The sequence below is a fragment of the Epinephelus moara genome, chromosome 12 (genome assembly GCF_006386435.1).
Source record: "Epinephelus moara isolate mb chromosome 12, YSFRI_EMoa_1.0, whole genome shotgun sequence".
Lineage (NCBI taxonomy): Eukaryota > Metazoa > Chordata > Actinopteri > Perciformes > Serranidae > Epinephelus > Epinephelus moara.
Window position 1 is genome coordinate 28,699,813 of NC_065517.1, and position 13,530 is coordinate 28,713,342.

The 13,530-nt window shown below is 41.1% G+C and overlaps 1 protein-coding gene across 1 annotated transcript; it reads left to right on the forward strand.

Moving 5' to 3' along the window:
• Positions 1 to 1,705: 1,705 nt before the first annotated feature.
• On the forward strand, positions 1,706 to 5,167 carry si:ch211-153j24.3 (protein c-Fos). The gene is made up of 4 exons (XM_050058124.1): positions 1,706 to 2,071; positions 2,652 to 2,870; positions 3,497 to 3,604; positions 3,810 to 5,167. The coding sequence occupies exons 1-4, from the start codon at positions 1,943 to 1,945 to the stop codon at positions 4,515 to 4,517; spliced, it is 1,164 nt and encodes a 387-aa protein (XP_049914081.1). The 5' UTR covers positions 1,706 to 1,942; the 3' UTR covers positions 4,518 to 5,167.
• The last annotated feature ends 8,363 nt before the right edge of the window (positions 5,168 to 13,530 follow it).

Here is a 13,530-nt window from a genome sequence, read left to right on the forward strand (position 1 = left end):
AAGGGAAACAAACCCACATTTTCTAAATATTGAGGGGGATGTAGACCCTTTGTCCCCCCAGATATCTACACCTATGGATGAGACGACATTTTGAAATCAAATGTAAATCACAGAGTTACACGCACACTCTAAATTCCCATACTCTATGCTTATTTCTTTTATTTTTAGCCTGCATCTTTAAATTTTAATTCGATCTCAAGTGTCAATACATAGCATCATCGGTGCTATTCACGAGATCACAGTTAAATATCTATCGCACTAATTTACATGAACTTTGAACGCTGATGTCACCGCGTCTAAAAATAAACTCCGCCGCTCTCTGCGCATTCACGCTCAAGTTGCTCTGAAGAAAACAAGTCTTTGAGCTGTAGTCAGGGGTGTCTGCGGTTATGTCCGACCTTTGAACCCCTAGCTCTCGAGCCGCCGGTTCCTGAATGGGCTCGGGCGACCACCTAATGATGTGCCGGTAAATAATGCCAGAGGGGGCCGTGACTGCCGGGAAGCAGCCGGGAGCGCAGCCCCTCTGAGCGGGGAGAGGCCCCCCCTCTCCATTCACCAAACTATCCCTTTCTCTCCAGTGGGTATGTGAGGTCATCTGAAACCTAAATATAGCAACTCCAGCCTATATAATCCCTTTTGTTATGGGGGCTGGATTAGGGTGTGTGAGGGAATAACGTTTACATAATTGGGAATAATAAACTGCATCATTGGTGTGTGAGAGAATAACAGAGTGATGAGATCATGAGGAAAAAAAAGTCAGGCAACACTTTTAGGAAAGAGGAGGTCGAATAGGTTTTATTCTCTGCAGTAACACATCAGTGTGATGTTGGTGTGATGTACAAATGCATTTACATGTCCACATGTGCGTAAAGACGCAGCGTATTCGTGTAGACGCGGGTCAAGTGCAGAGGTTTGCCCTCGTCTTGTTCTAAAAGTAGCCGAATGACGCCGTTCTCAGGTAGCCTGCAATGCATGACGATCCTTTTAGCGCATGTTTCACTTTCTTTTGTGACTGTGAGTGAGTGGGCCACACACAGCCACACGTCCGTCCGTCTGCGCGCTCCCCGTGCGCCACAGCGCGCCCCCTGCTCGCCGGAAGCGCCATATATGGCTCGGTCGGTCCATTCGGCGATTGGCTGCTTTACTACAGCGACAATTCTGTTGCTGGAGCTCTATTCATATGCAGAGACAGGTGAAAAAGGCAGTGTGATATATGGATGACACTTCATTTAGCAGCTCATAAATAATGAGCCGGTGCGCTGGAAGCTGGGTGCATTCATTAAATCACGCGGGGGTTTTAACAATATTGGTCCCAATGATAAGTTGGGGCAGATGTTTTATTGCATTGGCTTTTATAGAGCAGGGTTCTGATCCGGGCTGCTCACTGTTTTAATCTCTTTATTAATATGTGGCATTAACATCATCCCCCTTCTTATGCCTGTCTCCATTAATGCGCCAACATGTCTCGTGAACATATGTGGACGTATAGGGAACATAGCCTAATGTATATGATGCAGATGCTGCATACATGATATGACGTAGTTCATTCATGGCGATGGGCACCTCATACAGGCGGGGGTGTCACTTTATATATGCTCGCTATTCTAATCATAATTGACTAAATAAAATGAGTAAAAATAAAAAAGGCTGCTCATATTGGTTTTCACACATTCCACATATTTAATTGTTAAATTGGAAAACATCTGCTCGCTTTTTTTCCTCCCTTACCTCTCCCTCTGTGCGATGGTTCGGTCTCACCACACAGATTTCATTCATAAAATTCCAGCTCACTATAAAAGGCGGGCCTCTCCACTATCTGCACAGTTACCATTTATGAACCCGGCAAATGGAATATAAGTAGGGGCTTGTTTAGGCGTCAGTCTTAGATTAAGATAGGCTACTCTATCTTTTCTTATGCAGTGATTTTTTTTTAGTCGACAACATGCATCCAGACTCCAGCACTGAGTTCGACTCATCGTCCAGCTGTAGCACAGCATCGCCTGGCGGGGACACCCCTGGGTGCAGCCAGCATCCTCCTGACTCGCTTTCATCATCAGTGGACAGCGCCAAGGTACAAGCGGATCTGATCATCCACACACAAAATATAATAACCCTCAAAAATGTGTCTGTCTTGTTGCAGGATCATTCATGCATATGGCTTATATTGGTCGCACGAGGCGACTGTGGGTACATCATGTTCATACATATCCAAGAACATTTCATAGACAGCATGTTCTGTAAGAGGAACACGGTCCCGTGCTGAAGATAATTCTGCACAAACACATAGTCTGATAATGTATCTGCAGGAAATCAAGACAACGCAAGAATGCTCTTTCAGGGAAATTGTTTGTAATGTACTTTACATAGTCGTGTCTTGGTCGTGACCTTTCATTTCAGAGTGATGATGATGATGATGATGCAAATGATTGACGAGGACGTAATGATAAAGCATCTGATTGTGATAGATCCGTAGGCAGTATTGATTTTGCTTTTTTTTTTGTTGTTGTTGCCATTCCTCAGCCAAATGATTGATGTACCATTTAAGCACATCTAAAGGTCAGACACTAACGTGCTCCCTCACTCATCAGATAGACCAAATTACGTGTTTAACTGCATGCATATGCATGTCTCTGTGATGTGGGTTTCTCCAGGATACTGAGACCGGTGCAGCAGACTCCTTTGTTCCGACTGTGACTGCAATCTCAACCTCGCCGGATCTAAGGTGGATGGTGCAGCCGACAGTCATCACATCTGTCTCTCCGTCTGCCGGCCGTGCAAAGACCAGAACTCACGGCTCGAGCCAGTCGCCTTCCCCCCCGGCAGGTGCAACCAAGGCAAAGCCCTCCAACAGGAAGGGGCTGAAAGACAAGGTATGCAAGGAAACAAGGTGGGGAGGGGGGCAAGGAAATGTCTCATATATAACCTGACAGGTAGCCGATCAATCAATTAATCAATCGATCAATGAGTACATATTGTTCCTTAATAACACCCACATATCTCTCTCCACGACCCATTGCCACTGATAGAGGTTAATACAAAACATGTAGTTATCGCGATATTTTCAGCAGGACGCAAAAGAGGATGCACTTGTTTTTACTGTTAAGAGAAAATTAACGTAGCGAGCAGAGCAAATAAATGGCTGCAGGCAACAGCACATCAGGTGATTGGATCATGTCTAATTGGTGCAGCGAGTAATTACTTGAGGAGTAACGAGCGCATCACTGTTTATGAATGGGACGGGAAATTGCATCGCAAGCGCGCGTTCACGTGGTCGACCAGACCGTGCCAGTGGTGCAGCATTTTAACGCCTGAACTGAAAGAGAGTCTGCACCGACCAGATCAGTATTCCCAGCATACACTGCAATGGAGATTTTTTTCTTCTCCTTCTCCTCTTTTTTTGGCATGTGAAATGGTGCCGAGGAGCCAACTGCTGATATGGCGAAACTCAGCAGGATGCGCATTTAAATTGGCAATTTCTGATTGATTTTTTTTGCAGCCTTCCAAAGAGGAGGAGGAGAGGAGGAGGATCAGGAGGGAGAGGAACAAGATTGCTGCAGCGAAGTGTCGCAACAGACGGAGGGAGCTGATAGACACTCTGCAAGCTGTAAGTATGCTGTTATATGAAATCCTGTAGAGAACATCCACACAGCACGTACACGCCTCTGAAGCTGAGGACATACAGCACTGTGTGACATGTCACTATCATTAAAGATCACAGGAGCACAGCAGGGATGGCTGCACAGCACCATAGGGCAGCAGTGTTTTCATGCCTTCCCTAACTCTTCTGATTTCCTCCTTCCTCACCTCAGGAAACGGACAAGCTTGAAGATGAGAAGTCTGCCCTCCAGACAGAGATAGCCGACCTGCTGAAGGAGAAGGAGAGGCTGGAGCAGATCTTAGTCTCCCACGAACCATCCTGCAAACTCCCTGCAAATGACGACGGTGATGATGATGATGATGAGGATAATGAAGATGATGTTAACACAATGCTGCAGGATCCTCCGGCCTCCCCACAGCTGCTGTCCATCTTAGAGAATGGAAAAACCCCAGAGAGCAACACAACCATTGGAGAAGCCCCAATTGGTCAAGACATGGACAGTGACCCCTGCATCCCTGCTGCAGCCATTTTGGGGAACTCCAACATCCTCCTGTGCTCAAGCGCTGAAGAGGAGGCTCTGGAGGACTTGAAAGGAGATGACCTGGACGACCTGGTGCCCAGCCTGGAGATGGCAGTGACTCCAGAGATGGCTGCGTCCGTCCCCGACATAGACCTGAGCGGCCCCTTCTGCCTCTCAGACTGGGAAACCCTGTACAAGTCTGTGGCGAACGACCTTGAATCTTTGAGCACACCCGTCATGTCTTCCAGTCCCACTTGTAGCAATTACCGCACAGTGTTTTCCTTTAATTACTCCGAGATTGATTCCTTGGCTGAGGGCTTCGAGAGCCTCAAAGGCAGCCTTGGTGCGTCTGAGTTAATGAAAGATAGTCTTAACTCTCCAACACTTCTGGCCTTGTGAATGCAAAGGAGTTATGCAATGATACTGTAATTGTATTCAAACCAGCCAGCAAGCTACGATATCTCTCTTTCTCAAAAACAATGTTTTGTAGTGTGAGTTTTGATGTTGTGTAAATCGAAACATCAAAGGTTGTGTACATGACATGTTTTCTGTGGCTGTAACAGGGTTGACTTCTTCCATACTGCTGGTGCAGGTCTCCGAGTCGAGACTAGGCGCAGGCGACAAAAATGCATGCAAATACGAGTCATCTGTAATCCAAGAAGAGGTGGTATCTTGTGTTTCTAAATGTGATGTGACGCTAGATCAATAGCTGTATGTATGTGTAATACTGTTGACAAAGTTGTGTTGTATAACAAGTGAAACTAGCAGGGTTACTAATGTGTAGTGTATAGGTGTCACATCTTGCTGTAAGGTGTCCCCTAACATGACATTTCCTTTAAAGTTTTTTCCATGAACAAATTATCATGTCATGTATTTTATCAAGATGTATTTTATGACATAGTTTATTTTTTTACTTATCAAAAATGATCAGATGCAAAAATTGTATAACGCTGGAAATAAAATAAGACAACCACAAACAATGTCTTGTTCATTCAGTCCGAAATATTAATTTGAATAAAAAGTCTCACCATCAGGGGGCGGACAGTAATGGAGTACATTTTTTGAGTATCTATACTTTACTTGGGTATTCTTCTTTTTGGGAAACTTATGACTTTTGCTTCACTACATTTAAAAGACAAATACTGTACCTTTGACTCCACTACATTTCTATAAAATAAAGGTTCTTGTTACTTTGAAGCATAGATTTAAAGTCAGTGGATTAATTTTCTTTTCTAAAATGTGACAGGAGATACGCTGACCTAATACTAATACTTCTACCCCTGTCAGTCAAGTTCAAAGTGCTTGCTACCAGGCATTAAATTAAAAAAATAAATATGACAATGGCTCTCCTTTTGTCGATTTAATTGTGATTCTGTAGGCATTTCCACAGGCTCTGTAGCATATAATACAAGCTTTATATTCCACAAGCAAGTCAGTGCATTCAATAGGTTGTTTCAGAGTCAGCAAATGCATTGTGGGTAAGATATGACAATGTGCTGAAGGAAAATATATCTTGAAGGTAGTCTAAGTATTTTTAAAAGCAAGTACTCCAGTACTTTAACTTTCACTTGTATTGGAGTAATATCTATACCTTGACTCAAGTCATGGAGCTGTATACTTCCTCCACCACTGCCCATCACAGGGTTCATTTAGCAGCTGCTCTGGAGCTTTCTATGATATCACATGATCTTCATCAGCAGATGGAGTTTGCTCAGTAGTTAAAGTATTGCAGATGCTCAAATTAATTTATTTTCTAAGCACTTTAAAGGTCTTTCAAATGTCTCAACTGATCACCAATTATTATGTTTATCTGCTGAGGAAGATCATGGAATATGACTGAAAGCTCCAGAAACAGTTACTAAATGGACCATGTGTTTGTGAACTGTGTTTTCTGGAGCTCGGTCTCACTCTGAAGTCATCGGAATCCGGCGCTTGGGCAGTGACTTGCAGTGTCAGAAACCAACAAAAAAAGGCGTCCTTTAACGTCGGCATGATACGAAGCCGGTTGCCATTATAGTTGAACAGTGCCCGGCGGCGTCAGGAGGAAACGCAGTGGGACAATGACAAAAATTAAGGCTGCGAAAGGGGTGGTGAATGGGTCTAACAAACACTGACTTTCACTAGAGAGAGCGGTGTTAGCAAAGACGGTGGATAAACCAAGACGGTCCACTACGAGTCAGTTTCCTGTATCAGTGTCACGTGGGGTTCGCGACCACCACGCCCCTTTAGGAGACTAACAGCAGGTCCTGAGTCCATTGACTTCAGTGGGAGAAATGAACGTGATTACAGATTATGGCCGCTTCTTCCGCCCCATAGTCACGGAAGCAAATATTGGACCCATTTATCACAAGCCACATATCTTCAGAACATTCCGACACCAAAATGGAAAATTTCAGACGGACAAATCAGGAGAAAATTTACTTTGTTCAAGACCTGTCACAACAACACACACTCGCGAGATCTGGCAACAGATATGTCCTCTCTGGTGCTGAAATCAGTGCAGTTTCACCAAAGATACTGGATTAAAAAAATATTTTTTCCAGCGGATATCTTAGTTACAACATTATTGAGCTAGCAAAGCAGTTTTGTGTTGCTATGTGTGGTATTTATTCAGTTTTGGGAAATTACGATGTCTAGAAAGCATCAGTGGCTGCAGCTGACAGGGACAGCTAACAGCAGCAGCAAAGCTAACATCAGGACGTCATCTGTTAAAAGCCTCCCGTTGTCGGATACGACATGAAACTACTCCAGTTAGCTCAATCATGTTGTAATTAAGACATCCGCTGGAAAAAATATTTTTTTCACGGACCGTTTATTTAGCTTACGGCCAGTAAGGGTACACACATGTTGACAGAAGCGAGGTTGGGGATACTCGTCTTTGATTGGTGGTTCTCCATCGTCTTTGATTGGAGTACGGGGGACAACACCTACTTAGGAGACCGGAAATGTATACCATTTCATACAATGGGAGTATATTGTAGGTGGGTCATCCTGTAGTAATCCAGTATCTTTGGTGTTAGCGTCCCACAAGATTCTAAAGCCAAATCCTGTTCTTCTTTCCTAAACCTAACCATGTGCTTTGGTTGTTGAAGAACAAAAACGTCAATTTGCAGTGTTGTACTGACATAGTGCTTTTATTTTGAAAGAGACTGCGAGTAAACGTTGAATTTCCTGTGAAAATGGAAGTGTATTTTGAAAGAAGACAATGCATGTAACAGGCAGAACTTGACACGGCGTCCCAGAACATCAACAACCAACACACCCAGGGTACCTTTCACATCCTATCTCCATGACCAAACGTCGATATGTGACGAGGTCGGAGTGAGAATGTGTTGTTTTCTGAGCTTGAGAACTAAATGTTGTTTTTTGAACAAAATATTTAGCTGGTTTTCAAAAAACTATCAGTAATATGGTAATCACCATACTCATGTTTGCAAAAAGACAAAAAAAAGATGTCAAAAAAAAGAAAAAAAAACAACAAAAATTTGGACTCGCTTACTCCCACAGGCTCTGTTCATCTTTTATGTTGTCAAAGTTTTGTATTTATGTATACAGTCAAGCATTTTCTGCTGAGATTTCCCACCTACTCGAGGTATTTCCCAGAAACAACTTCAAAAAGCAATGAAGTAAAGGGAGGAAAGAAAACAGAAACCATAGGACCATTTATTTGTTTTGATTATTGAAAACTGCGCTTGTTTCCTATTCAGATTCAGAATTCAGATTCAGAATACTTTATTAATCCCCGGGGGGAAATTGTTTACCCTGGACTGTGTCATCTTGGAGGAGAGGCAAAGTGGTTCGGTGGGTTGTTTGGGAGCTCAGACCTTCCACTTTTACTTGATACCTGCTACTGCAGTTTTGGTTTCAATATTAGTTGATTTTAGGCTCTAGAGAGGAAATACAGCAGGCGTGGCTGAACAAAACATTAGAAATGTTATGCTGGACTAGATGGGATCTGATTCTATGTGAGAATGTATTGTACTCTGTGGATAAGTGGGAATGTACATAGGAATGTACATAGGCTATGTATTAGCAGTAAACTGTTGGCCATTTAAAAGGTATGAAAAGGTAAAGTTCTGTATGCAGCAGAGCCCCTGTCCTGTCAGTGAAGGCTACATTTACTTAAGTACTCAACTTAGATACTTGTACTTTTCTATTCCCATTTTCTGCTACTGTATACTAGTATAGGAATCATATTGCACTTTTTACTCAATTACATTTATTTGGGTCCTTTAATGACTTACATTGTAGACTCCAATTGGTATGTTTGGGTATGCATGGATGTCTTTGTTTTGTTTTTTGCCGTTTTATTTTCAGTTTTCTGTAATAAGATAAAAAGATATTCACCATACTAATGTTTGCAAAAGGAGAGAGAAAAAATATAAAATAAATAATAAAAATACAGAAATTCTAAATAAAAATTACAAAAGAAAATAAGATAAACACTACATGGGTGTCTTTTTTTTGCACATTGTTCGCTGTTTTATTAATTTATTCATTTTTGTAATATGACACCTTTATAATTACTATACTCATATTTGTATGAGAGAAAAAAGGATAAAATAAATAACAAAAATTACATAAATTCAAATTAAAAAGAGCTTGACAGAAGATATTAACAACTGGTTAACCATGCATGTGATAAAAAGCTGCCCTACTTTAAAGAACATGTCATGTCATTACACCCACGAATAGCAAATCTTATCTTCTCTAAGTTCAAGGACCTCAAAGTATCCCTCATCCAGTGTTTTAGTAATGAGGGGGAGGCTTGTTTTCCCAAATTTAACATGTTTCAGATTGAAATTTGAACCTCAGCTTTAAAGCAAACACAGACAAAAAGAGCCCAGAATAAAGACAATGTAACATGCCTTTAAAAAACTTACTTAATAGCATGAAAAAGAGGGGAATATTAATATTTTCAGCTGTGCAGAGACCATAAAGATGTCAGAGAGTCTATTTTTGGGCTGAGGATTACATAAAGTACAACCACCGGGGACTGAGCCGTGTTTAAAATGAGTGGGAACAGCAGAAACAGCAGGTTAATTATTTATTCATAGCTCGTTCTCGGCTCCACTGTTGTCACGGTCAAGGGAATCCGACTCTACAGCAGCGCGGCGCAGTGCGTGCCGCGCGTGACGTCAACGCGCGATTGCCGTCTTCGTCTCACATCCGTTTCACCATATTTGGGTAAATGCAGTTGTTTTGTTTCCATGGCGACGGGTGTCATATTTCGAGGAGAGAGGAGGGGGGCTGTGGAAGATGTTACCGGAAAAAGACGAAGCAGGAGCGAGCAGGACGAAACTTTCTCATCAATTACAGCGCGGGAAGCACGTGCGTGATGATAAGTGCCTTGGTAAGTAATTTAACGATGCCAGAGCCTTTTCTCGGAACAGCAAACAGGCCATTTAATGACCTCGGGCTGTTTGGGTTCAATCCTCAGCGAGCAAATAATGTTTCACGGCAGCAATAACACCACAGTGGATGCACTTAATGTGACCGCATTCAGCCCAAACGAGCACATTTGATCCATGCGCGCATGCCAGGAAGCCTTTGTTGAAGGGTTTACAACATGTTTCCATGCTGTTGGTGTGTGTGAGAGGTGCAGGCGTTGTTTCTCATCAGTAGGGGGAGCTACAGTGTGAGCAGTGTACAGCACCGTCTTCCTACCAGCCGCATGTGTGCGTGATGTCCTGGTGCACGGCTATTTTAGAGAGCTGATGGATGGGCCTGTCAGCAGCTCTGATGTCTACTGACTCACTCTCTGTCCACTTGTTCCGTCAGAGTGTGTGTCCTGCAGTGTGAGGAGCTCCACAGCCTGTTTCAGAGTTGTAAAATATCACATGGATAGAGCTGTTCACAACCAAGCATCAAGCCACAGCCTGACTGTGTGAGCTGAGGGCGATGGGTTTTTATTCTCATGTCTGGCCTGCTGTCACCCTCAGTGCTGCAGGAAGAGTTTATTTCTCTCAATTTGACTGAGAAAAAAAATGTAAAAAATATACATCTTTGTAACTTTGAAGTGAAGTAGTGCCACTTTTAAATGTATTATCAGTAAAGTGTTGGCCATCCAAAAAGGTATGAAAAGTTAAAGTTGTATATGCAGCAGAGCTCCTGTCCTGTCAGTGTTACTGTATTCAGTGGTGGAAAGTAAGAAGGCTACATTTACTTGAGTACTCAACTTAAATACAGTTTTTTACTTATTTTGCACATTTTTTGGTGTTTTTAATTTGTTGTAATAAGATAATCATCATTCTCAAACATCCGGTACATTTGGTTCCTTTAATTAGTTACAGTACATGTGGGCATGCATTAATGTCTTTGTTTTTTGTTTTGTTTTTTTTGCACATTTTTTGCTGTTTTATTGATTTATTTTTGTAATATGATTATATGATAATCACTATACTCATGTCTGCAAAAGGAGAAAAAAAAATTAAAAAATGCATAAATGTAGAATAAAAAATGACAAAATAAAACAAACATGAACATTAGTCTTGTTTACAAAGTCTAATTTTTCACTGATCTGACAGAAGATATTAACAGGTTAACCAAGCATGTGATAAAAAGCTGCCTTACTTACTAAAATTTCATTAGACCCATGAATAGCTAATCTCATGTTCTTTTTTTGCTCATTTTTTGCTGTGTTATTTATTTATTTGTATTTTGTAATATGATAATCATTCAAAGCTCTCTCAGCTGCTTTTGTATGATATGGTGCTACACAAATAAATTGGAATTGAATGATCAAAAAATAAAGTTTGATGTATTATAATGGATAAAGAAAATATTTTATTGATCCCTTTGTGAATTATACACGCTCCAAATAAGCACATGTTGTAAAATGCTCCACTTAACTTTCCCTCAGGATTAATAAAGTAACATTAAAGTGATGTTCACATGAATGCATCAATAATCCTAATTTAATTACATACAATTTTCTGAAATGGTCTGTTCAGCATGAGTTATTTTTATGTAACTACTTTTGTAGTTACACAGTATTTCTACACTGTTGTATAAGTATTGTTACTTTTACTGCAGTAAAAGATCTGAGCACTTCTTCCATTTTAGATTATTCTATAATAAATTCTTCTATAGCTTACTGTAGCTGTCAGTTAAATTTGATGAAAAAAAATCTGTTCTTCCTAAAATCTGAAAGAGAAGTACAAAGTGACATAAAACAAAGTAGCTCACACTTGTACTTTAATGCAGTACTTTGGTACATGTAGCTGCCCAGGAGTGTGACTCAGTGTAAATCTGTATCATACATTCAGAATTGTAGTCAGTTAAAAGTTAAGACTTTACAGCAAAATGCACTTAAAGTGTAGAAAGTAAAGGTAATCTGTAGGCAGTGGAATGTTATATTACAATATTGTTGAATAATTATGTCTAAGCTTCTATTCAGTATTGTAACTGGTTGACGATCTATTTTAGTTAATCTATATGATGGGTAAATAGTATTTCATAAACATATTCAGTAATAGCATAGTAACTATAGTTGTTATATTAAATGTAGTGAAATAAAATGTACAATATTTCACTCTGACATGTGATGTTATTTTATAAAAATGGCCATACTCAAGTAAAGTACAAGAAAATTGTCCTTAAAGACCCGACACACTCATGTTACACCCACTCAGGTGTTTTCCATTACTTTGGCTGACTAAAGCTCTTTTCAGGGTTGTGAGGGCGTGTTTGGTGTTCAGACTGCTCGACTGACATCTTGCTCACTCTCCTGTTACACTAGTTGCACCTGTAGAGATGGGACAACTTTCACTTTTTCTTTTAGAAGTTATGTTTTCACATAGCTGTGGTGAGCTTATATCATTCCAGTTATAACTGGTGTCTTAACTTGAATTGGTGAGATTATCAGAAAACACCTGTGTGGGTGCACAGGTCCTGAAGCAGAGAAACATTTTGACTCGTCAGAGTAGGGAAAGCACAGGTTTTGCTAATGAAGTGATGGGCGTACTGGTTCTTTCCACAGTACTGGTTCCATCGAGTTAATTCATTCGTTCATTTTCTATACACCCTGGACAGGTCACGAGACTATCACAGGGCTGACACATAGAGACAGACAACCATTCACACTCACATTCACACCTACAGACAATTTAGGGTCACCAATTAACCTGCATGTCTTTGGACTGTGGGAGGAAGCCGGAGTACCCAGAGAAAACCCACGCTGACACGGGGAGAACATGCAAACTACGTCACCGTGCCACCTGAAACTGAAGCAGCTAAACTAAATTCAGCCAGCAGTAGTTTTGTCATTTAAACCTGTGCTTTTCCCACTATGTCAAAATGTCTTTAAATTAGATCTGAACAGCGTCTGACATAAGGAAACAGCCTGTAATGGTTTCTTTATTAATAGTAAAATGATGATGTACTCCAAAATCTACACTATCACATGCTTATCAGTACGGTCTGACTGCACGGCTGTAAGCTTAGTAGTTTTTTCCATTTGGTGGAGCTCAGTCTGAGCCTTTCTGTTTCGTCTTGTGTACTAACAGTGTTTTTTCTATGTGAAGCACCTTGACAAAACATGACTTGTGTGTTGTAAAGCATTTACCTGACTAATTACCAAGATACAAAATGTTTGCTTACTGCAGTGATGTTTCACGGTGTGATTACTGCCACCAACATCAGCACTCTGTAATATGTCTCACATTGCCTGGCGACAGATCTCTATCTTGCTATTATTTGTTGTGCGCTCACTGTTTCCACCCCTGTTATCTCATCCTCATACACCTCCTGACCACTCAGTTTCCTGCTTGCTGTGATATTCCCAAGGAAGTGCTATATTTACAGGAATAAATCAATGTCATACGGGTTTGGGAAGACTGGGTCACCTGACATGAGTAACGCTGTGATGGAGCAGCGCTGTAACAGTGCCAGAGATGGCGGTGATACGAACATGAAGTCAAACAATACTGTGTTGTTCCAGCTGGAGATGGCATCTTCAGTGATATAATAGGAAGAAGAAGATCTCGTGCAGATTTGCTTCTTTATTTTGAAATGACTCACATGTTTTTTAGGACTGCCGTACTATTAAATGAATGACAATTATAAAACTGCAAATATTCCATTTCTTTGTACAAAGAATGTATTTTTAGAGACTTTGGTGCTGCATGATACTGGTGAATCCATATCTCAGAGCAGTAATTATTATGCTGGGAGCTTTTAATAAAATGGAAACAGGAACAGTGGGGGGCATGAAAACTGCAAGACTGTCGTTGTCAGAGGAAGATGAAGATGAAGAGGGTTTAAAGTAAGCGCCAGCCTGCAATTGGTTTGCTGAGTGATTGATTTAATATCTGTGAATGTCGATGGGAGTCTGCTATAGCATCACAATTCAGTCCATGAAAGCTGGGGTAGGCAGAAATATGAAAAAAGGGGAAAATACACCTTCCTCCTA